This window comes from Anabrus simplex, chromosome 11 (assembly GCF_040414725.1).
Source record: "Anabrus simplex isolate iqAnaSimp1 chromosome 11, ASM4041472v1, whole genome shotgun sequence".
Taxonomy (NCBI): domain Eukaryota; kingdom Metazoa; phylum Arthropoda; class Insecta; order Orthoptera; family Tettigoniidae; genus Anabrus; species Anabrus simplex.
Genome location: NC_090275.1, coordinates 16,979,655 through 17,005,304, shown reverse-complemented (window position 1 = coordinate 17,005,304; position 25,650 = coordinate 16,979,655). Strand labels below are relative to the sequence as shown.

The following is a 25,650-nucleotide window of genomic DNA, read 5'->3' as shown; positions in this document are numbered from 1 at the left end:
CCGTTTTCGATGATACACACATCACTGGTTCGATTTTATATTCAGAATTTAGTATGAAGCACAACTTTGTCCCTAAGGCCTATAAGGCAGTCGTTCTGGTATTGTAATTTTGGAAACTGAGAGAGCTTTCTTATGGAGGCGCACATTATAGAGTCGGCTTTGACAGTTAAAAAAAATGCCAACTCTAAATTGCGGGTCCCTCCGTTGCTGTGTTTTTCTTCTGCGATTCGGACTTTGTTTTGGTATGCGAGAGTCAGGCGCAAAATTATCTGCCTATAGAGGTTTAATGACCTCCTTATATCTCTCATTGTCATAGTTATTCATCGCAAACCATGTCAAATACCTGGGAATCGTGACGTGTTCAATGATAGCCCACACCCCGCATATTTAACTGAGGCTTTCTCGGTATGTCAGTGGTAGAGTGTCGCCTCAGGATCCTAATACTTCAGGTTTCGAACCCCGCAGAAGTAGTTGCATTTTTGAGAGGTAGACAAAAGTCTATTAGACCCTCTATGCCGTGTGATATCGACAGCCGAATTAGGCAAATGGTGGGAAAGGAGATTTCAACAAATGAAATCTGTAAGCAATGAATTTTTCTCGGTCGACTTTTATTGAAATTGATGTGACACATTTGGTGTTTACCCGATAAAATGAACTCACAGCCATGGACGCCCAACAGAGATTCTGTTTAATCTGCCATCTAGTGGGTCTACAGCAAAACGCAACGTCAGAATTGACGAGCAGGCAGCCAGATGTGGTACGATTAAAATACCTGCATACGGCAGTTGAGGCCTACGATGATTATTATTATTATTAGTAGTTTTTTGTTGTGGCAGGGGAAAATCTTTTAAAGACACCACTCTGTGTGGGAGTTGGATTTCTACAAACTAAAAACCCATGCCCTCTTCACTCAGCCTATTATGGAACTGCGTGACGGCATGACATCAGAGTAGAGTGATGTATATTATTAAGTTATTCCTTTCTCTTCTTTCTCCTTCGTCCCTATAATGCTTGTCGCCATTGCCTTTACTGTGTTCCAGGCAAACGGGCTCTCCAACATAATCTGAACCAGATTCCCTGGCGTGAGTCGTCGGCCAAGTTGTTGTTAGGTTTTTGTTCGGTCTTATTCCCATCGAACACAGTAGAAAAAAGTGTGTTCTACTGTATCCCTTTCAGAACAGTACTGACAACCATCTCCCTGCGCCTTTCCCATCTTCATGGCGTATACGCCGAATCTTTCATGTCCTGTCAGGATCTGCGACAGATAGTAATCTACCTGCCAATGTCTACATTTAAGCCAGTCTCCTATGTTGGGTATTAGCTTTTTTGTCCATTGGCCAACATCGGTTGTGCCATCTCATCGGTCTTTCCAGTCTGGTAAGAGTTGGTTCCTCAAGGCTTTATTTTCTACAGCAGATATAGCCGTACCCCTTTCATGCCCAAATTTTCTCTCCACAACGAGGAGGTCAATGGGAATACTGGCAGCTACAACTTGTAGAGCTGCTGTCGAAACAGTTCGATAAGCACAGATAACTCTGAGCAGCATCTTACTCTGTACTCTTTCCATAGCTATTTGGTGAATCTTCCTCCTGAGTGCATTGTGCCAGATAGGTGCAGCATAAAGTAAAATGGAATATACTGCAGAGCACATAATCTGTCTCTTAACTGTTCTTGGTGCCCCGATGTTAGGCATAAGTCCAGTTAATGCCGATGCCTTCTTCTCTGCCTTTTGAGTTACTGCCTTCACATGTGCACCAAATATGCAATTCCTGTCAATAAGAACCCAAAGGTATCGTACAGACTTCCCTGGGATAATCACTGTATCATTTAATAAGAAGCGGACATTCTTCCAATTCCTGGAACCTTTCAAAATTACAGCCTCAGTCTTATGTGAAGCCAATCTATTAATTGAACTTGGCAACAATAAGAAGTGAAACATTCTCTGTACGTTCTGAGAACGGACACGTAAACATTTATCTCCTCGTTCCGACCTATTCCTCAATTAATACCTGTTCTCTCTGTCATCTGCTACTTCTTCAATCTCCAGCAATCGTTCTCTCCATCTCTTGCTCATGTCTTCTCTTTTCTATTTCTCCCCCACTCCACACCCCGTTTCTCATAAAGACTCGCCAATCAAAGACTTCCGTCCTTTTGGAATGGATTTCTTTGAAGCCTTCGGGAGTTCATTTTATGTTGTAACCTGCCTTATTCTGATTCTTCCCTCTGCTCCAACTCGCCTTCGCCCCCTCACTGTCCTTCTTCTTTCTCCTCTGAAGAAGAAATCTTCCTTCTCTGTCAATGCCTTTCTTCCCTATGTATGTCTTTTTTATAAAGAGTTTCGCGTGTGTTTACTGTCCCTTGAAGCCATAGAAAGATATTTGATCTGGTATAAGCACTGTAATGTCTGTATTGACGTGGGTGAAGTACGTTCTTTTGTTTTCTTCCGATTTTTTACCGAATGTTGCTAGATTGGAATTTGATTTTTATATTGTGTGTCGTTCACTTTTCGGTGCTGGTAAAATATGATTTCTTCAAATATATACCTCGAATTGAGGTGGTATACTTGTAACGGAAGTTGTTCTTTCGACTCTACAGAATATGTCATATATCCCACACAGTAGTGATTCTTCTAACGCACTGAGATTGTCTGACTTGCTTTTGTTTTTCTTCATGTAAAGTTATATTCGAACTCTCTAAGCAATTTATGAAAACTGTACAGAGTATAACCTATCTTGGATATATACATATTGTGAAATATTTACAATATCATAATTCATAAAATAATTGCATTTTAAAATGTACCGGATATTCTTTAAAAAACGAATAATAATAATAATAATAATAATAATAATAATAATAATAATAATAATAATAATAATAATAATAATAATAATAATTTGGAGTTAAAACCAAATTGGCAGGTATAATCAAAGAAACCCTAACAAGCATAACCTCCAAGGTAAACTTCTTCGGGCTTCTCTCGCAATCATTTGAAATCAAGACAGCCGTGAGGCAAGCGGATGGACTATCCCCGCTCCTATTCAACTGCGTAAAAGATAATATAGTGAGAATATGGAACTCAGAACTTGAGCATCAAGAGATAATCCCGATCAGTCTAGGGAGTAAATCATGAGGGATTAAAGCCTACTGCCTGGCTTTCGCTCACTACTTTGCTATAGGCTTAGGATTGGAAAGTCCAGAGGTCGCAACCATCCAGATTAAAGTCTTTGAATGAATCGCCAGCCAAACAGAACTGAGGATCTCGGAAGAAAAGACCAAATGGGACAAACTTCCTGGAAACAGAGGTAGGAGGGATAGAAAGGGTCAAGAAATTCAAGTACCTTTGGGAGAGTATACAGGAGAATGGACTAGACAAACCTGCAGCGCAATATCGGATCTGAAAAATGGAGAGAGCATATGGCTTGACAAAAAAATCTGCTTATCCTGGATTGCCAAAATAAAACATAACACTGTGATTAAAACAGAATGCCTGTGCATGAACTACAAGCCGCAGAAGCTGGAGGTCTAGAAAGGTATAATCCTTAAAAAATGATACGAACTGTCCAGATTGAAAGCGGATGGGAACTTAGGAGAGTTTACCAGAAAGTGGAAAGAATCTTGGAGACGATGATGAAAAGGAGACTGGCGTTCCTGGGATATCTGTACTGAATGAACGCAAAGAGACCAAACAGATATTTGATTACATCTTTAAAAAAAGACCATTACAGCATGAATTGAGGAAACGGAAAGTTTAAAGATCTCGGAGGTCCAACTGTTAGACAGGAATACATTTAGGAACTCACTGAAGAATTTGGAAGGTGTTCAAGCCGCAGGAAGGACTACTAAGAAGACTGGAAGAGGCTGTACAGATGAACAACGGAAGAAGGCCAGCGAACGCATGAAGGAATTTTGGACACAGAGAAAACACCACACGAAGAGAAAGAAACGATCCTAAGTGTTCCATTCGCTTGTTAATAATAATAATAATAATACCGCCTCAGCTACCACGTCCGAGCATTTCGATTTGACGGCATCTAGGCGGTCTGCGTGTAAATCCTGCTTATGTTGCATGACAGAATTGTTCCGGGTCAAGAATGGAATATGTGGAGGAAGATGTTTAGCAGTAATAGGTTAAAATGCAAACCAATTTGGCTACTAGGAAGTACCGTGTAGCCCGTTCTTCCGTAGTGTAGTGAGAGTAACATAACTTCATGGGGTTCTATTTGGCCAAACCCCTAATATTTATGCAAATCTCATATCAGAACTGTTGTCCGTTACGTAACTTCTAGGGGTTCCAATAGAACGGCCCCTAATGTTAATGCAAATCTCATAGCAGAAGTGTTGTTCGTAACATAACTTCTAGGGGTTCCAATACAGCGGACAGTAGGCCGGCCTCCAGTGTTTACAGCTAATTTTGCAGCAGAATTGTTTTGCAGCCCGGAGTATTCTGTCACTTGCTGTAGTAAGTTTTCATTGTAACGTATTTATACCTAAACACCCGGATTCTAGTAATAAGTTACAAGGGTGGAAAATTAGTCAGTATTATAAATAAAGGGTTAATCGTGAACGACGTCCCATGCTTAAAATCGTACGATGTTCCATATTTACAGTCAAATGACTGTTGTACCATTCTGATGGGATTTTCAATTCTGCAGCTGTAAGCCTGAATGTGAGCCCAGAATTTCGTTACATTAAGGTTTGGTGTTACGTCAAAGTGCATTACCAGGGAATAATGGCTAACTCTCTTTCCTAGTAGAATAAGGAGCTCTGTATTATTTTATCAGTCCTTAATATTAGCCTGTATCACGAAGAATGTTCCCGTCTGTCCATGTCCGCGCGCGGTTCCGAGCATTGGCGTTTGACTAGCGAGCTAGCGGAGTGCTCTTTCATGTCCTGTCAGCGAGTTTAGAGAGAGCGGCGAGTGCCACGTAGGAACGTAATATTGTGAGAGGCGAAGGAGGAGGTTACTTCCGAGTGAAAACTCGAGAATCTCAGGGCCAGTTGCACCAAAAAACGCCCAGTGTGTTTCACGTTTGAACGAAGTTCACAAGTGAACATTTTTTAAAAAATTCAAGTTTTATAAAGTGATAAAAACAATTCCGTAAATCATATGGATTTTTTAACTTGATCTATGGATTATTTTAAAAGAACATACTCATACTTTCTTAAAGAATATTTAAGTGAGGAATGTAGGATGGTTTTTTGAAATGTTAATTTATTACATTGTCTACGGACCCTTAAAAAGTAATAGTACTGTTCAAGAGACTGCAAGACCTCTCGAACGATCGAACTGTCACTCGTCATGCGTATAGATTTTATCTAACACAGTCCTTCTCTTGGTGATCTTATTCTGTTCAGTTTTGTTATTTGCATTTTTTAAAACGAATTAGGTCTAATCTCTGCTTACATAACTTTTGTTTTATTCAACGTGCCTTTTTTATAAATATAAAATAGGCACATTCTTAAAACACTACTAAAAATCTCATAGGCCAATCTTTAATTTTATTCATAAAATTAACACATCCTGTTAATGAAGTGAACTCGCCTAACCAGTGTAGAATATCATACTTTCACAATGGAACCAGTTATGAGTCTTCAGCTTTTATAGCCGTGAATTCTTCTAATCAGATCTTAGTTATACACGGATATTTAGACATTAATAGATCAGAATGCAAACTTAGCAAAGCGAGTAAAGTGTATATACCAGACCGGACAGCAGTCGTGTTAAGAGATCTGCATAAACATTAGGGGTTCGGCCTCTCAGAACCACTAAGAGTTATGTTACTTTAGTTACAGTACGGAAGAGTGGGCTAGGCGACACATCCTACTCGACAAATTAGTTTGAATTCTAATCTGTTCTTGCCTAAACACCCGGGCTCTGTTCATCACCTCAGAAGAATGTGGAATATTGTCATGCCACTTACATGGCTATCGTCAAGAGTAGACGCTATCAGGAATCACACTTTTATCATTTGATCTAAAATTAGATCCTCTCGCGAATTCACAGCATTGATATACATCCCACAATTACACTGTTGTCACTACGTTGTAAACTGGTAGGTCGAGTCTGAGTCGCCTAGCCCGCTTTTCCGTATTATAACGGGAGTGACATAACTTCTAGCGGTTCTGAGAGGACGAATCCCTATAATTTATGCAAATCTCGTAACACGACTGCTCTCCGGGATAGAATATACTCGTTACTCGCTTTAGTAAGTATGAATTCTAACCTATTACTGCCTAAAAATCCTGTCTGTGCAAATATGTGGGTGGTGTCCACTTCAGAATGTTCTAAAAAGTCACGTTTAACGCATGTACCGCTGAAAATGACACGTTGCCCCTAAGGAAGAGGGGAGAGCATTGTAGCGCGATCTACCCACTGATCTACTAAGCGAAGACATCAAGACAAAAGACTATCCATGTTCGATTCTTTTCTAACAGCTGGACTGATCCTGGCAACCATAAAGAACGAATGTAATGTCAAACAAGTGTCCTCCGCTCTTTTTTCTAATCTGGCAACCCTAGGCAGAATCTGCTGCCTTTTTCAGTTAAAATTTCCGGAGAAGATTAATGTGCTGTGGTAAGCGAGCAAACAAGCAATAATAGTATTAATTAATAAAAAATGTATATTAGTGATCTGTGTGAGACAGCGGAATATTTGTATTACCTCCTGCTGGACGTGTATGTCTCTCTCTGTCACCCCGGGTTTTGATGTCTGTGGTAATTAAGTTAATTACTTATTGATCTCATTTATTGGTTGATGACATGTTGAACGTCACCAGCATCTAGCAGCGAGAACTCTTGCTGTCTAAAGTACAGTCACCTACCATAACAACAGAGCCTTGAAATACAAGTCATGTGCTACCTGTGTCCACTCTGGCCAACAGGTATAATTCTCACTAACACTGGGTTGAAATGTCTCTAAAGCTGTCGCAGAATGAAACTTTGTGACCTTAGTCTACGTATTTCAACTCTTCCATTTCTAAGTGGTATCAAGTTAAATTAAACACCACTATAATTAATATCTACGTAATAAGTTGTTCATAACATGTCTAATTCAAACATATAAAACACTTCACAATTTTCTTTATGTCCCACTGACACAGGTAGTTCTTACGGCGACAATGGGACAGGAAAGTGCTAGGAGTGAGAAGGAAGCGGCCGCGGCCTTAATTATAAACCTAAAACTCATATTTTTCCTGGAGATATCCTCTGCCTTAAGTTATTCATATATTTAATCAGATAATTGTCCTCTGTGTTCTAAAAAAGTACAAAAGAAAGATCGATTGAGTGAGAAAACTCGTGGGTATTGTATTTTTCTCGGCAATTTGATGTGGGTAAATTTCAGAGGGAGTTATAAGTAATGCTTTCTCTGAAAGGTACATGAATGTATTTGACTACTTTTTGTTTTAAGCACTGCATCACAGATTTTTTCGATCATCAGACCGTTCTACTTAACATCCACTTTTCAGTCCATATGTTCTTGGACTCCATAAGACTGATCCATACGCTAATTAGCTGAATCGGTTTTGTAATGGCATCCGCGTCAATTCAAGCGCTGCCTCTTTATTCCTGCCTATAATGAGTGTGTCGTCAGCAAATCCTATAACTTTGAGACGTAGTAAATATAGCGAGTGTGATTTATCTTATTGCATACATAGTCTTTCTTTCGAAAGTTACCGAAAATATAGTCTGTGGGTATATTGTACAAAGCTGGTAACAACACAGAACCTTCGTAGAGAGGTCGGTTTGGTTTTCACGTTCAACATCTCCACTTCAGTGGGGTTGTCTCTTTTGTAAGCTCATTGTTATATCGACTACTTTAGGAGGAGTAGGCTCATCAGCTAGAGTCCTTCTGAGATGATTGTGGCATATATTATTGAATCTCCTCTATTTTTCTAGGAACGCTAATGTGACACCACCTTTCTTCTCTTTAGATGACTGGAGATTCCTCATAATATGGATGTCTTAGAGGTTCTGGCTGATTAATAAATCCTCTTTGATGCTGATTATTATTATTATTATTATTACTATGATTATTATTATTATTATTATTATTATTATTATTATTATTATTATTATTATTATTATTATTATTATTATTATTATTATGTTTCACATAGGAATAGGAAGCACCTGAGTTACCTTATGAGTAATGCAGGATAAACAGGGGCATAATTACACATATTACATGGCCTTAAGAAAAAAGAAAAGGTTGCACATAACCGGCCATGAACAAAAGGCGAGGCGGCGAAACACCATCACTACTTGTAACGGGCGCCAGGAAATGTTCTCCGCAGTGCCTACCTGCTGCTTCGTAAGGGAGCATCAGCTCGGTGTCATATGTCAACTTCGCTCGCCGAGAGGCCAAGGTCAAGAGGATAGCAGTACAGAGAAGGCCACACGTGTGAGCTGTCGAAATCGAAATCGTCAGTGTGTATTGCATTAAGCAATCATTCAGATAGATAATTGGAATAGTGCAACAGGATTCAAGTGGTAATGTTTACTGCTGAAGAGAGAGCTTTTCTGGTGGAATACGCTTTTCGCGAAGGCGAAGGTTTACAGGAAATATAAAACTAAAATTTCAGGCGCGGTTTTCTAATTCAAAGTGTCCAAACCAGGATACCGTTCGTGATTTGATAGGTAAATGTGGTGTGACCGGCTCAGTTCACGATGTACCGAGAACAGGCAGGCCTACGCTTTTAACAGACGAAAAAGGATTGATGAACTTAAAATTTATATCACTGATTATGTGCAGTCCATTACGCATGACACTTCAGTGAAAGTCTTCGACAATATTTATAGACGCGTTGAAGTTTGTCTTCAAACACAAGGACAACACTTCCAGCATCTGTTATGAACTGATTTGGTGGGTACAAAGTTTACTGTGTGTTTGTTTTGTTTCGATACAAGTGGTAGCAGCCGTGCTGCCAACTTAACTGCTGATGCCACCTCGTGCGCCGGGAACATTTCCTGATGTAGAAATTACTAGACACGTAAGAAGGCTTACGGCCCAAAGAGAGATAGGCTAATCTCATACTGAAAGACGTGAATAAAGAAGGAACATTTAAGGCCGAGACAAAATTTACAAAATTTAGATGTTGAAAACTTCAGTCACCCAATTGCAACGTTGAATGGGAGACGGCAGAGGCTAAACACTCTTTTTTTCCTTACATTACATATTTCCCAGCAGGGAATAGAAGCATAGAACTCAGAATTCGCCGAAATTCCTGCATTTAAATCAACAGTTTACAAAATTACATTGATAGAAAACGTCTGAAACCTTCCCCCCAGGCACTATCGCATGTTTAGGTAAATTCTGCCACTACCTTGTATCGCTGGATCTTCTTCAAGCAGGCCGCGCCCCTGCCTCCCTAGGCCTCAGTCAAGTCGCACTTCCAAGCACTGGAGCAATTCAGACAAGACGGTCCTAAAGTGCCCTGCTTTTATAGTTCCGTAGGGGAAGGTTCCAGATTAAATTTCAACTATATTTTGCTTATGGACTGAATTCGCCTACACATCACCTCATTTTATTGGTTAGAGAACAATATTTACAAGCATCTGATAGGTAGATTACAATAGAAAAGGAGCCAACTGAAGTATTGACAACTTTGTTACATTAAAAAAACAATCTTTCGGTAAAGGTTTACCAATAGTAAAAAGAAATTTCCTAAGCTCTTAGTATGTTTTAGTCCGTGAGAGTGTGCTGTCAAATCAATGGTAGGCCCATCTAACCGTAGGAGAATAAAATGTTTGGAAGTTTAAAAGTTCAAGTCCATTGGCATGGATAGCCGTAAAGAAGGCGCGCAGTTCAAACAGCTAGGGAAGGTGTACCCCTGGTACAGTTATAATAATAATAATAATAATAATAATAATAATAATAATAATAATAATAATAATATATTATCATTTATTTGATGTTGAGGTCAGAAAAAAGTTAGGAGGATAGAAAAACTAAATGTCAGAATAGAGAAGATTAAATCGAGATGGACCGGGTGAGATGGCCGTGCGGTCAGGGGCGTGCGGCTGTGAGCTTGCATCCGGGAGATAGTGGGTTCGAATCCCACTGTTGGCAGCCCTGAAGATGGTTTTCCGTGGTTTCCCATTTTCACAGCAGGCAAATGCTGGGGATGTACCTTAAGGCCACGGTCGCTTCCTTCCAACTCCTAGGCCTTTCCTATCCCATCGTTGCCTTAGGACCTATCTGTATCGGTGCGAAGTAAATCACTAGCTAAAAGAAAATCGAGATGTGTTGCGAGGATGGAGGAGGGAAGGATACCAAAAGAAGTGTTGGAGGATGATAGAGGGAGGAAGGGGCAGAATAAGATGAATGTACTCTGCCAAGAACAGTAGGAGCAAAGACGGCAGAGGACCCGTGGAAGGTGAGGTGACGGTGGAGAAGTACCCATCAAGAACCCGTCCTGGCAGGAGCTGGACAAGGTGAAATGAAAATCCTTATTATTTATTGGATACAAGCTATATCTTTTTAAATTATAACATACTACTTTCTGTCCTTTACCTTGTAAAGCTCTGATATTTTCAAACCGAGCTCGATAGCTGCAGTCGTTTAAGTGCGGCCAGTATCCAGTATTCGGGAGATAGTAGGTTCGAACCCCACTGTCGGCAGCCCTGAAAATGTTTTCCGTGGTTTCCCATTTTCACACCAGGCAAATGCTGGGGCTGTACCTTCATTAAGGCCACGGCCGCTTCCTTCCCACTCCTAGCCCTTCCCTGTCCCATCGTCGCCATAAGACCTATCTGTGTCGGTGCGACGTAAAGCAACTAGCAAAAAAAAAAAAAAAAAAAAAACGATATTTTCAAGAGAGTAAATTTTACATTCGGTCTCAGCCATGTGATTGCTGCACTGCTGTATTGTCTCTCTACTCGCTGTAAATGAAATGGTGTATGGCTTTAAGTGCCAGCAGTGTCCGAGGACATGTTCGGCTCACCAGATGCAGGTCTTTTGATTTGACTCCCGTAGGCGACCTGCGTGTCGTGATGAGGATGAAATGATGAAGACAACACATACACCAGCCCCCGTGCCAGAGAAATTAACCAATGATGGTTAAAATTCCCGATCTGCCGGGAATCGAACCCGGGACTCCTGTGACCAATGGCCAGCACGCTAACCATTTAGCCATGGAGCCGGACGCTACTCGCTGTAGTTACTCTTGTTACGTCATCTGCCCTGCACTCTCACGCTTGCACTCTGAGTGGTACTTGAATTTGCCATAACTGATCTTGCGATAGGAACCCTGCCTAACCCAGGACGGATTCCCGGCCACTTCAAAGATTTTTATCTGAATCTGAGGGCTAGTTCGAGGTCCACTCAGCCTACTTGGGAACAATTTGACGAGCTGACTGACTGTGAAATAGCGGCTCCGGTCTACGAAGACTGCAAAAATTCGTCGTGATGCCCACGTGCCACCTCATTATTAGAGACCGGATGTTTAGGCAGTAATAGGTTACAGTGGAAACTACTGTACTTTGTCGAGTGGAATGTGTTGGCTAGCCCGCTCTTCGGAATTGCAACGGGAGTAGCGTAACTTTTAGGGGTTCTGAGAGGCGGAGCTCCTAATGTTTATGCAAATCTCGTAACGCGACTGCTGTCTGGGCTAGAATATCATCTTTACTCATTATGTACAGGCCCTCGGGATGGGCAGTGGTCGATTGTTAGACCAAAGCTCGTCAGTGCTGAGAGGGTTGGGGGAATATGTGCTGCACATTGGACGTCCCGCAGCTATAAATATGAGTGGTGATGGCGTTTCCTGTATGAATGGCGCTAGGAAATGGCATGCACAACACGACATAAATGAACCGCTGTGGCGCTGCTCAGTTTACGGAAACACCTCATTCCTGTCCTCGCTGTGTTGAGCGGTACTGCTCGTTACAAACACGATTATCTCCTTGAAAACATCTTCAATAGAAACCTCTAACTCGAGAAAGTATGTTCATATTGGCTTTAAAAATAATACTGCCGGCCCCACAGTGTAGGCATAGCGCGTCTGCCTCTTACCCGGAGACCCCGGGTTCGTTTCCTGAGCAGATCCGGGATCTGAGGGCTGGTTCGAGATCCACTCAGCCTACATGACTACGATTGAGGAGGTATCCGACGGCGAGATAGCGGCTCCGGTCTATCAAACTAAGAATAACGACTGAGAGGATTCGTCGTGCCCACCATACGAAACCTCGTAATCTGCAGGTCTTCGAGCTGGGGAGCGGTCGGTTGGTAGGCCATCGTCCTTCAGGACTCTTGCACTAGGGGGTTTGGTTTAAAAAAATTCATATTAATTACAGTCACTCTTCCGTTTTTAAAACCTCCACAAAATTTGACAGGTATACTACTACTACTATTACTACTGCTACTACTACTACTACTACTACTACTACTACTAATAATAATAATAATAATAATAATAATGTATTACTTCCGGAGATGCCTGGTGCAGGTCTTTCGATTTGACGCCCTACAGACGACCTGCGTGTCTGTGAGGGTCGGGCCCTATGTAAGATGAAATCTATTGCTGAAAATGTCACAAAATCCCTGCCCCTGACCGATAGGAAATGACCAATGAAAGTTAAAATCACTCACTGAACAGGGGACTGCCCCTTGAACAAAAGGCCAGCATACTAACCATGGAGCCATGGAGCCGGCCGCACGATACTAAAATCTGATTGTGGTATTTTTAACTTTAAACAGCACAACATTTTGTTTAAATTGATTATAATATATTTTAATTAATAATAATAATGATAGTAATGGTAATAATATTGTCGGGCTGAGTAGCTCGAACGGTACAGCACTACCCTTCTGACTCTCAACTTGGCGGGTTCGATCCCGGCAGGGTCCAGTGGTATTTAAGTTGCTCAAATAAACCAGCGTCACGTTGTTATATGTACACGGACGTAAAATAACTCATGCGGGACAAAATTCCGACACCTCAGATTTCCCGATAAATGGTCAAAGTAGTTAGTGAGACGTAAAGCCAATAACATCATTATTAAAATACTGTAAAAGCTAAATGTAAATTTTGAAATTTAATTCGTAAAACATTGATGGTGAGACATGCTTGGGCCCAGAGTTTTGATGCAACGAACAGTTCGGAACCGGTTATGAACTAGTTCGGCGCACGTCAACCTGAAATTCAGCAACATACTTAACAAATTATGTTAGAAAACACCGAACGACGAATATTCATTGACCTAATTATTCATGTGAGAAGTACATGATCACGCCGCTCATTGGTCGAATATAATGCGCATGACCAGAATTCGTACCGTAGTCCCTGATCTTGACAGAGAACTGCTAGAATCGGGTCCGAAACTGGTTCTGGATTTCCTTTCGAACAGCATATATGCTACTGCGCCCAAGTATGTAATTCATGATTCATTCGGTTCTGTGTTGGAAGGAACCTGATATATCCTGAAGCTGCCTTGCCGGATTCCAGCCTTGCCATCTCTAAATGTTCTCTGCAGCATCCTTTATTTCGTTTTATAATTATTTTGGCACGCTTTTTTTTGGAACATCCTGTATAGTATTTACATGCTTCTGTAAAACTTACTGGGACCGGGCGAGTTGGCCGTGCGGTTAGGAGCGCGCAGCTGTGAGCTCGCATCCGGGAGGTAGTGGATTCGAACCCCACTGTCGGCAGCCATGAAAATGGTTTTCCGTGGTTTCCCATTTTCACACCAGTCAAATGCTGGGGCTGTACCTTAATTAAGGCCACGGCCGCTTCCTTCCCAGTCCTAGGCATTTCCTGTCCCATCGTCGCCATAAGACCTATCTGTGTCGGTGCGACGTAAAGTAACTAGCAAAAAAAAGTACTGGGAAAATTCCTCCCACCCCCACCACTTCCACCACCACCACTTAATTCTCACCTCCTCTACAACATATCTTGAGATGAGCCTTCACAGACCGGAAGTGCAGTTTATTGGTATGTTCGATGCAAATTTCAGTTCAGTCATAAAATTAAAACACAGTAATTTTCTTTTTCATTTTTGCGAACTGAATATGTGTGGCCTAGCAAAACATAATCTAATTGATAATAACGTAAAATTTGTGTTACACCGTAAGAATTAATCACTGTACACCATTCAAGAAAATTAAAATAAAGGCCATCTGTTAAACAGCGGGTTTGTACTAAGGAAAACGTTGATAACACGGGACCAATGTAAGTTCCCCGAGGAAATATGTAACGTATACACTAATAATCCGAATCCAGTTATTAGATATTAGGAATTAAAACTCCTATCAATGAGGTAACTGTCCTAAGTCACGGAATATAGAGATTAGATCAGTTCAGATCTCCACGATATGAAAATCTCGTTTAATGTGAATTTTAATAAATCAGTTTTTTTCCATACAGACATTGTAATCACGTTGTTCTTTCTCTTGGTTCGCAAAACCATTCGTCATACGAAGCTGAAATTTTGCCTGGAACATGTATATCAACTACACTTCTTCTCCACCAAGGCTCATGCCGATGTCTTCTGTGGGGGGCACGGCGATTGGTAAGGGTTCCTTCACTGTCTTCTCACCACCAGCTTGTTGCCACATTATTTTCTACTCTGTAGTGCAGATCATTTCAGATAGACAGCTCTTCTGCTGTATTTTGAAACTGTAATACGATTCAACTCATCACTTTCGTGCGTCTCATCCTACTCGCTTTTATAAGCTTCCTATTGATAACTCATTTATTCATTAGACAACGCCAGCCAGGTGCTTTGTAGAAGCAGGTTGTAGTCGGCTCCTTTGATCAACTTACTTTAATGAGAGTCGTCGGAAGTACAGGCAGGCAGGTGGCGAGGGTTACACAGTTAGATTAAGCTAGAAGAAACGTATTTGCTTTAATACAGGAGCTCCCTAACGATCGTTCGTCGAGACAGCTGACGTGAGTTGGCCCGGTAGCAGCTGGAGACCGGAGGGACACGTTACGCCCTCCCCCTCTCCGTACACCCATCAGGAGACTGTAGTCAAAAGAGATGTTATCAAAGACAACGAACAACGTATCATTATCATTGTTATTGTAGCAGGAAAACATTAGAGACGGAGTTTCTCAAGGAACTTCCTTAGGTCCCCTATTATCAACGTTTACCTTAGTACACTGTTGTTTAAGAGATCGGGATTTATATCTTTTTATTTTCTTGAATTGTGTACGGAATATTATTCTTATAAAACAATATTACAGTCTGAATGCGAATTAAAGTTTTGTGTTATTAAGTTTTATAATGGACAGTTGCCCAAAAAAAGAATGAGTGCATCGTATTGCAAGTTCCTCGCAGATAATATTTTGTAAGAGTTATTTTTTTATTTGTATGTAAGAGGAGTCCATCTCTGTGGTGTAGTGGTTAGTGTGATTAGCTGCCACCCCCGGAGGCCCGGGTTCGATTCTCTGCTCTGCCACGAAATTTGAAAAGTGGTTCGGGGGCTGGAACAGGGTCCACTCAGCCTCGGGAGGTCAGCTGACCAGAGGTAAGTTCGATTCCCACCTCAGGCATCCTGGAAGTAGTTTTCCGTGGTTTCCCACTTCTCCTCCAGGCAAATGCCGGGATGGTACCTAACTTAAGGCTACGGCCGCTTCGTTCCGTCTTCCTTGTCTTTCCCTTCCAAGCATCCCATCCCCTGTTCAACATAGCAGGTGAGGCCGCCTGGGTGAGGTACTGGTCATCCTCCCCAGTTGTATCCCTCGACCTACAGTCTGAAGCTCCAGGACACTGCCCTTGAGGCGGCAGAGGTGGGATCCCTCGCTGAGTCCGAGGGAAAAGCCAACACTGGAGGGTAAACAGATTAAGAAGAAGGTAAGAGGTGTGAATTAAAAGATTTAAGACTTGCAGACTGAACACTGAAAGTTATAACAGTCTATAATGAAGTTGGTGCCCTGTATTTTATTACGTTTTGGCCGGACTGAGTAGCTTAGACAGTAGAGCACTGGCCACCCAACTCAAATTTGGCAAATTCGATTCTGACTCAGTCCGCTGATATTTGAAGGTGTTTAAATTCGCCTGCCTTGTGTCGGTAGATTTACTGGCACGTAAGGGAACTCCTGCGGGACAAAATTCCAGCACCTCGGCGTCTTCGAAAATCGAAAAGTAGTTAGAGGGGCATAAAAAAATATTTTATTACTATCAAATCTACAAATTTCGACGCTGATTTTTGTATGATAATGTGGCTTCTTCCTTCAAATTCAAGTTTCATACGTAGTTAGTCCTGATTTGTTTTAAATAGAGGCCGGATGTTTAGACAGTATCGTAATAGGTTAGAGTGCACAGAATGAGTTGGCCGTGTGGTTAGGGTTGCGCAGCTGTGAGCTTTAAGTCTGGAGATAGTGGGTTCGAACCCAGCTGTCGGCAGCCCTGAAAATAATTTCAATGCTTCCCCATTTTCACACGAGGGAATTTCTGGGGCTGTACCTTAATGCCATGGTCGCTTCCTTCCTATTCCTAGCCTTTTCGTATCCCATCGTCACCATAAGACCTATCTGTACCGGTGTGACGTAAAGCAAATTTTGAGGAGGAGAAAAGGTTAGAATGCAGACTAATTTGGCAAAGAGGAAGTATCGTCTATCCTGCTGATCTGTAATGTAGCGAGAGTAACATAACTTCTAGGGATTCTAATAGGCCAGGCCCCTACTTTTTATGAAAATCTCAAAGCGTAAGGTTGTCCGGGCCAATGTATACTTGTTATTCGCTTCGGTATATTTGCATTCTAACCTTTAAAAACCTATGGTTCCGGCCCTAGTTTTAAGTGTTACTTCCGCGTAGTCGTCGTTGCTGCTCGAAATACCGTTGTATTACCGTATTCAGGGGAGAAATACTGAGCCGGGGCACATGTATCACTTACAAGGATCTAGCTCGCGCAACACTGAGCCTGAGATGACAGAGCCTTTCTGCTCAGAGTGCTAAGCTGAAATATTATCACGTGTCTAGAAATGTCCAACTTCTGGATATAATTTCGACACCTTTTCTGATGCCATTTGTTTTACGTCGCGCCGACACAGATAGGTCTTATGGCTAAGGTGGGATAGGAGGGGCCTAGGAATGGGAAGGAAGCGACCGTGGCCTTAATTAACGTACAGCTCCATCGCTTGCCAGATATGAAAATGAGAAACCACGGAAAAGCACCGTCAGGGTTGTCGACAGTGGGATTCGAACCCACTATCTCCCGGTTGCAAGCTCACAGCTGCGCGGCTAACTCACCAGTTCGAGACACGTAATATTCCTTCTGAATGAAAGGAAAGTTCCTGCTTTTGATTAGCGAGTAATATACTCCTGGAATGAGTTTCTTAGAAGGCCATCTGCCGCCTCTCGGCGAACCAGCAAGGCAGGTGGTGTGAATACAGGATTTGATTATATTCGGGAGGCAGGGAGGGAAACAAGTTTGTACACCCCTTCTGTTTGCTCGTTTGTAGGGTTTTCATTGCCTCAAGTGGCAGTGAGTGTATCATTGGGAGAAGTCAAGGTTGTTTAAATACTCCCGGAGTCAAGGCGACTTGACCACCGGCCTCTCCTTTGACAATGAAAACAGCAGGTAGCGGTGGGCGTGACACAGTAGGGACGTTCATCTAAGAAACAATCAATGTACTCATTTCTGGTGTGGCTAATTGAGAACATACTGGGTATGGTCGCAACAGTCCCGTCAGAGTCAGTTCAACATCACAGATCATGGTGTTTGCCTACCAGTCTGATTAAAATATGTTCTCGTATTTTAATCATGATTAACGTTTGACGATATGTGTTTAATGCCGTTCGTATTTCTCAGAGGCCTGGTGCAAGTCTTTCGAGTTGATGTGTTTAACGCGTCTCTGAGAATGCAGTACAAACATCCTAGTGCCCGAGCCCGAACAAATAACAAATGGAGGTTAAAATCCTCCACCCAACTCGGAATCGAACAAGAGACCCGTTGGACCAGAGGCCAACATGCTATGCAGTAAGCCACGGAGCCTAATTTACATGTGGCGGTACTGATACTTGAGATAACCCTTTGGTTAGCCAGTTCGAGCCCCGATGGTCGAAAAAATATCATCAGAATGCTGGCCGGCAGGGTAGGAGAGATGGTGGTATACAATTGCCAATCACTAGATTACGTGCCAAAAACTTGGGCTCAAAATTCCAACCCCGTGAGGACTGAGAGTATATAGCACTGTTGATGATAATTCCTCCGTCGGGTGGTAAGCAGACCTCATGGTGCTTGCTACTCGATAAGCGTAGGCTCGGTGCCGGCATCGGGTTTCATTATCTCCCTGACACAGCCTTCATCCCATCTCATTAACTCCTATGATGATGATATTTCCGTCAGGAAGGGCATCCGGTCGTAAACTCTATCTACGAAGTTTCATCTCTCTTCATACCCGACGTAAAGCAAATTGTAAAAAAAAGATGCGCACGTTATCAGACTGACTCCACAATTAATATAAGCACCAGGTATTGTTGACTGTGATATCCCACGCCTCTTGCATTAAATTGTTTTTGTGTGTGACATCTGTTTGAATTGAAACAGGTTGTTTCTTTATCAGGTATTTTATAAATTTGTTTATTCAAAATTAGTTTCGGGAGACTGAAGAATCTAACAATTATTTGCCTGTCGTAAGAGGCGACTAGACGGGGCAACCAAGGGATGATTGTGTTAGAACCATGAAACTACTTGTGGTTAGTACCATTACGTGAGGAACACCACGGTTCTGTGGTTTGTAGGGTCTACGATCGTGTGTATTCCACGAGGCGGGGGAGCGGTCATTCGGTTGCGCGAGCTAATGTCCATGAGCCGTAACGCTGTGTTGGAATGTATCAGTTCCCCTGTGTTCAGAATGGATCTGCGCTCCGTATGAGTAGTACCACTTTACGAGAAACATCATGGGTGTACGTTGCCTGTGATTAGCACCACTATGTGAGAAAAACCACGGGTTATGGTGGTGCCCGTATTAAGTACCACTGTGTGCGAAAACCATGGGTGTGCGTTACATGATAGTAGTTCAATTATGTGACGAATACCATGGGTTTGTATTACCTATATAATGTGTCATACACCGTGGGTCTGCGTTGCTTGTGAGTAGTGCCACCATAGAAAGAACACCTTTTTTTCTACCTCCCAGTGATTAGTATCGTTATGTGGGGCCGACCATCTAGATTTTTCTTTTTTTGCTAGTTGCTTTACGTCGCACCGATACAGATAGGTTTTATGGCGGCGATGGGACAGGAAATGGCTAGGAGTGGGAAGGAAGCGGCCGTGGCTTTAATTAAGGTCCAGCCCCAGCATTTGCCTGGTGTGAAAATGGGTAACCACGGAAAACCATTTTCAGGGCTGCCGATAGTGGGGTTCGAACCTACTATCTCCCGAATACTGGATACTGGCCGGAATTAAGCGACTGCAGCTATCGAGCTCGTTATCTAGATTTTCGAACCCTTTGTATAATAGTGCATCATCCCAATAATTCAGGCTTTGTGAATTGGATCCATTAATTGTTTTTGTTTCACTATCAATTTTTCATCATACGTTTTAGATTATAGTCAGTGGATAGATTTTGAACTTCTAATTTTCGTTTCGTTCACCTTTAAACAACGAACATCAACATTGAAAATCTTAAATTAAGCTCGGTGATCCCATATTCCCTCTCTGTTACCTCAGGGAACGTAATTTTCTTTTACAGCCCGTAGTTTAAGACCAACGTTGACGAATTGCTGACCTACAATTCTACGGACCTCAATATGATATATGATACGCAGTGTTGGCAATGCTCGCTGATTAAACTGGAATGCTCTCGGGTTCATATCTCATCCGCTGCTACAGTTTCCGTTACGTACACTCAGCGCCTCCTTGCGGTGAGAGAGATATAGAGGTTGGAGAATTTCCCCAGAGAGGGAGCGAGCGTGCCAGTTGGTCACGTCACTGGCAGCGAGGAACGAGAAAAGGAAGAGTGGGGCCACTCTTTGTGAAGTAAACAAAATTAATTGATCAGTTGCTGGTGGCGGGATTTACCGCCAAGGACTGGAAATACGGAGCCCTGGCACGCTCACTATGACACATGAATTGTAGCTCTACGACTCTTTCCTTGGCACTTAGATTCTCACCTCATATTTCCCGTTTCACCAGGTCTTGCAGAGTTTTGTTTGAGAAAGAATCCTTTAATATACAATACAATTGCAGATTTAATTGCCCCAAACTTTCATCATGACATCGTGACTGTCGAAACATATCTCGCGTAAATAGAGTTCTACTCCCCTCGGTAAGCAACTTTCATATAAGGTGTATCAGTTTGCATTGCCAAGCCAGAGTTCTAGCAGACCCCTATAGAAGACTACGGATTTTTTGGCAGTAATAAATTAGAATTCAAACTAATTGGGTTATTAAGATGTTGTCTACCTGCTTCTTCCGAAATGTAGCGAGAGTAACATACATTCCAGGGGCTCTGATGGGCGATACCCCTAAAGTTTATACAACACTCATAACATAGCCGTTGTGTGGGGTAAACTATGCTTGTTAGCCGCTTCAGCAAGTTTCCATTGAAACCTATTACTGGCTAAACTTTCGGACTGTACCCGTTCCAGTTTATCCTTTCTTTAGAGTTCGGAAACAAAATCGAAGTTTTTTTTTCATATTGAAAGTCTCGATATCTTTAAAAAATGGCTAAACAACTCCTCAACAGTTGGTGACAGATCTTTCATAAAACCTTCACGTCTAATTAAATAGGAACGGAATTCACCAGTATGTTAAATTCATCCTATTTCACACTCTTTATCATCCGACTTTTTTCTGTTTTACGTGCTCACTTTTCATTATACCTGCCTCTGTGTATCAGTGGTAGGGTTTCGGCCTCCGAATGCCAAGACAGCGGGGTAAAACCCGACAGAGGTATTCGAAGTTTTGAAAAGTTCATGCCGTAGTCCATGTGATACAATGTCTGCATGTAAAAGATCTCTGGAGACATTCGGTTTATTTTGCCACCCCGTAGGCCTGGAGTAAATCGGCCAGCAGACAGCTAAATGGCGTCAAAGTAAAATGTCTGCCCACGGTAGCTCAGGCCATACGATTAGTATTATTATTAATATTATTACTAGCAGTTACCCGCGGCTTCGCTCGCGTTCTTCGGTACTGTACTAAGACATTATCTGAAAATCCCTAAAGAATATAGCCTAAGCTCACCGAAGAATTGAGTTTCATTTACCCCAGAAACTCTTTTTAAATCACATTATTTGTGATATTGCCTTTTAGGGCTAAGATGAGCATGCGACATAGAACTGTACATGTGAGAAACAGTGTTGTCTCAAGTCGAAAACAAACAAAAACATGTTTCATTATTTTTAAAAGAGATTCCAAATACCTTTTTCCACGTCTGTAACATTTTCAATTTTTTGAGATCCAAGTATCCCCATAAAAATAATTCAACCCCTTTATCTGTCCTTCCCCCATCTTCACCCAACTTAAGTGGATTTCTTTACATTTAAAGACCGAACTCGAAAGTTCCAGTCGCTTAAGTGCGGCCAGTATCCAGTATTTGGGAGACATTGGGTTCGAACCCCACTGTCAGCAGCCCTGAAGATGGTTTCCCGTGGTTTCCAATTTTCAAACAAGGCAAATGCTGGGACTGTACATTAATTAAGGCAACGGCCGCTTCTTTCCCACTCCAAGCCCGTTCCTGTCCCATCGTCGCCATAAGCCATATCGGTGTCGGTGCGACGTAAACCCAATAGCAAAAAAAGTTACTTTTACAGAAGATTACAAATACCAATTTTCACGCCTGTAACATGTTACGTTTTTGACATGTACTGTAGATATACCGGTACTCATTTTAAAAATTCACCCATTTTTCAATTCTTTTCACCCCCTAAGTGGACTTTCCGAAATCTAAAGAATACTTGTTCCTTTATTTTTAAAGGAGATTCTAAATACCAATTTTGACGTCTGTAAACTTTCAAGTTTTTGAGATGTAGATATGCTCATTGAAACAATTCAATCCACCCCACCCTTTAACCCTCTTAGCGACGGAATATACAAACATCCTCCCTTACTGAGAACCTACACTCTAATATAAATTTATCCCCAAAATTGCATTTCGTTCTCTCCAGGAGTTTTGGCTCGGTGATAATGAGTCAGTCAGTCAGCCAGAACATATTATATATTATTACTCTACAATTTTGTCACTGTTCATCTCAGCGACCCTGAAAACTATGGATCGACACTAATATTGGTCTTTTTCGGTAATCTAGAATTCTTGAATTAACGTTGCCATGGTTAGGGCGGGTCACTTCTTCAGCCTATTCCTAGAGCCGGGATACTGAGGTGCCAGTATCTTGAAAACGGTTGGTTTTAGGGTCTTAAAATGTACGAGGTTTGTTCCTCGCGTGGCTTCAAATAAGTTTTGTCTCGTCCGTGTACGACAGATTCGATATTTCGCCTGTATTAGCCTATTGTGATGTGCCAAAGGGCCTAAATCTCGGGAATAGTGAGGACTTAACATGGAAAACCACTTCCATAACCCTCTCAGGAGCAATAAGAACAAAGTGTGAAATTTTCAGCGAAATCGGTGCAGTAGTTTTTGAGTCTATAGAGTACGAACAAACATTCATGTTTATATATAAGATTATTATTATTACTACAATGTGCTTTACGCCGCACCGGCACAAAAACATCTTATGGCGACGATGGGAGGGAATAGGGCTTGAAGTGGGAAGGAAACGACCGTGGCCTTAATTAAGGTACGGCCCTAGCATTTGCTGGTGTGAAAATGCGAAACCACGGAGAACCAACTTCAAGGCTGCCGACAGTGGGATTCGAATCCACTGTCTCCGGAGTGCAAGCTGATGGTTAGGTGACTCAGACCGCGTGGCCACTTGCTCGGCATTTGTATTATTGTGGCGCCTTGGTCAGAAGAAATTTTTCGACTCATGATGATGATGATGATGATGATATGACCTCAGCTATTATGTAGTCAGACTCCTTGGATGAATGGTGAGTGTTGAGGCCTTCAGTTCAGAAGGTCCCGTGTTCGATTCCCGCCCGGCCTGCGGATTTTCATCGCCTGTAATTAATTCTTCTTGCTCGGGGTCTGTCTTTGTCCCAACCCTTTCTTCTTCTTCATATTCAAACAACACACCGCACCACCGATCACCTGAGAAACACGCAATAATGATTACATCCCTCCACATCGGGCTGGCGGCAGGAAGGCCATCCTGTCGTAAAACACGGCCAGGTGTACTGTTCGACACAGTTCGCACCCGCACGTGTGGGGTGAAAGCGGTAGAGGATGAAGCAGCTACCATGTTCGGGCATTTTTTAACTGACGACATTTAGACTGCCTGCGTGTCAATTTCGACGTTCCTTTTTACTCCACCATATGGAGGGAAACGGGTGAACTATGACCGAGTAGCAATTACTTTTGTCAGGTAAACATCAGATGTCACACCAAAGATATTTTACATGTCGACATCATACGGTAAGGAAAGTTGAATGAACTTCATGTCGACTCTTCCGGATCTGAATTAGCGATCTCTAGGATCGGGAGGTAGACACTCTACTACTGATCCAGAGAAGGCGCTACTTATTCTGGTAAATACACTTCACTTTTAGCCTGGTAAATACTGCCGACTGCTGATATCAAAATACCCCCTACAGTGTTATTCTTTACCGGGATATTGCCTTCTTTTCAAGGGACTGTTTGTTTAACCAGTACGTTAGTGGTTGCAGTTCTGTCATCGCCGCAGCACAGTATTATTTGTTTGTAGCTCTCACCTCTTGACACAAACCCCATCTGACGCCAGCCACTCACTCTAACATGCGCCTGCTAGTGACAGCTCCTATATTTTAACTACGAGGAGGGAAGTTTTCATTTTTGCGGAGAGACCCCTGCCTCACCTCCATGGCTTGTAACACACTTTACGGCTTGCTCCAACCCGGTGCGAACACAAGTTCTCTGCAGTGTTCATGGTTTGGAGCGAAGTTGCATGTAACATCTACCACTTGGAACAGAATTGAATTGATCTTGTTGCAATTTACCACTGTGGCTAATGAGCTCCTTGATGAAACGACTACGTTGAACATAATTTGCATTGATTTATGAACAAACAGAAACTTAACTAAATGTTACACTAACTTAATAAATGAACATCTACACATGTTATGAAATAAAATCCCGGTTGTGCAGGCTGATATCGAGGACTACCAAACTGATTTTGATGGGGTTTTCACCTTTATAAAGATAATTTATCGAGGAAGGTTCAGGTTCAGTGAAAAAAATCAAAGAAAAAACGGTAGTCCGTGCGCTTACCAGGCTTACATTGTCTAAACCGTTTACGAGAGACCCGAGTATATTGGAAGAATTGTTGATCATGAACAGCTCTAAACAAAAGCCAAGCCCGCGAAGGTATTTATCAATAACAAGTATTCTCAATAAGCATGTATGTATCCGTATTCCGTCTGTTACTTTGAGAAAATGGGAACGTTGAAAGAGGTGAAAGTGGCACCAGATAAAGGTTCCAGTAAAAAAAAAAGTCTAATTTCCCTTTTGGAAAACCAAAGATCATGAACATGCTTTTCAGCAAATGAAACTCAAATTGAGAAATATTATTTCTTTTAATCTGACGAATTGTTTTCGTTAGACATCTCTATGGAATTTTGAGTCCACAAGTTTAGGATTCAGTGCATCCAAAGGAGGAGCCTAACTCAGGGCCTTTGAAACCACCACGAATGAAATAATCTGTTCTCTAGAGTGTGATAAGATGAGGCCTCTTTGGTGAAAAAGTCTTCTTTATGCCTCTCCGTCAATACTCCACATCACAACCTATAAGGTCATATCAACCATCTGTATTGCTGCGCTGCTCTTGTCATGCCATCCATCAGTAGTTCAGATCGCAGCTTGCGCGGTTGCTAGGTAACATCGCCTCCCTACCTGTTTGATTGTTGAGGTTTCTGCAGTGTGGGTGTCAGTGGGAACTATAAGGAAGTGGCAGCGTTCCATTATTTTCAACTCTCTGATCCTTCCGCATCCCGTGGAGCCTTGGAGTAGCCATTGCTGTTCTTGATTTCGTCCGAACATACTCGTGTATTAGAAGTTTTACTTTACATACCCTCAACAAAATAATGTCACTGTTGCGTATTGTGACTTATACCATTTTCTTGATTACCCAGTCCTAATGAAGCACATTATCCAATTATCTTGGAACCGGAGCTGCTGGCAGTGACCAAGCCGACAACTGCGTTGGAAGGAGAGAAACTTGCGGGGACTACCGGTTCTGTTCTGGCTTTGTGTTACAATGCAGTCCCTTACGTGTTTCAGTGTGAGCAACATCTCTGTGCAAAGTTGAGTGAGAGTGACTAATACTAATAATAGGCCAAATTATTCTATTCGACATGGAGTATTTACGATTCGTATGTCCGTACAGGGCCCTCTCGTACTGTTAGATTCTTTCAAGAAACATTCCCTAGCGTTGGAGTCCCAAATCGCGGGACTGTTCATGAATTAATAAATTTCGTGAAACGGGGAGTATGGATGATCAGAAGCGAAGAAGGGGACGTATAGTGTTAGCAGAAGAAAGTCTTAAAGATATTAGACAACGCCTGAGAAAACACTTCTAAGAAATCTCTTAGCCGTCTTTCTCAGCAAACGGGAAATTCTTACAGTTCTGTACAAAGGGCTAGGAAGTTGCAAAAGTTAAACCCCCTGT

The 25,650-nt window shown here is 42.1% G+C and overlaps 1 protein-coding gene across 1 annotated transcript in view; it reads left to right on the top strand.

Annotated features, from left to right (window-relative positions):
- The window catches only part of LOC136883432 (amyloid-beta precursor protein), a 589,175-nt gene extending 563,871 nt beyond the window's left edge, over positions 1 to 25,304 (top strand). The window contains exons 4-5 of the mRNA XM_068229715.1: positions 14,364 to 14,508; positions 25,115 to 25,304. Coding sequence (XP_068085816.1) covers positions 14,364 to 14,508; positions 25,115 to 25,304 — 335 coding nt within the window. The remainder of the gene's footprint in view (positions 1 to 14,363; positions 14,509 to 25,114) is intronic.
- The last annotated feature ends 346 nt before the right edge of the window (positions 25,305 to 25,650 follow it).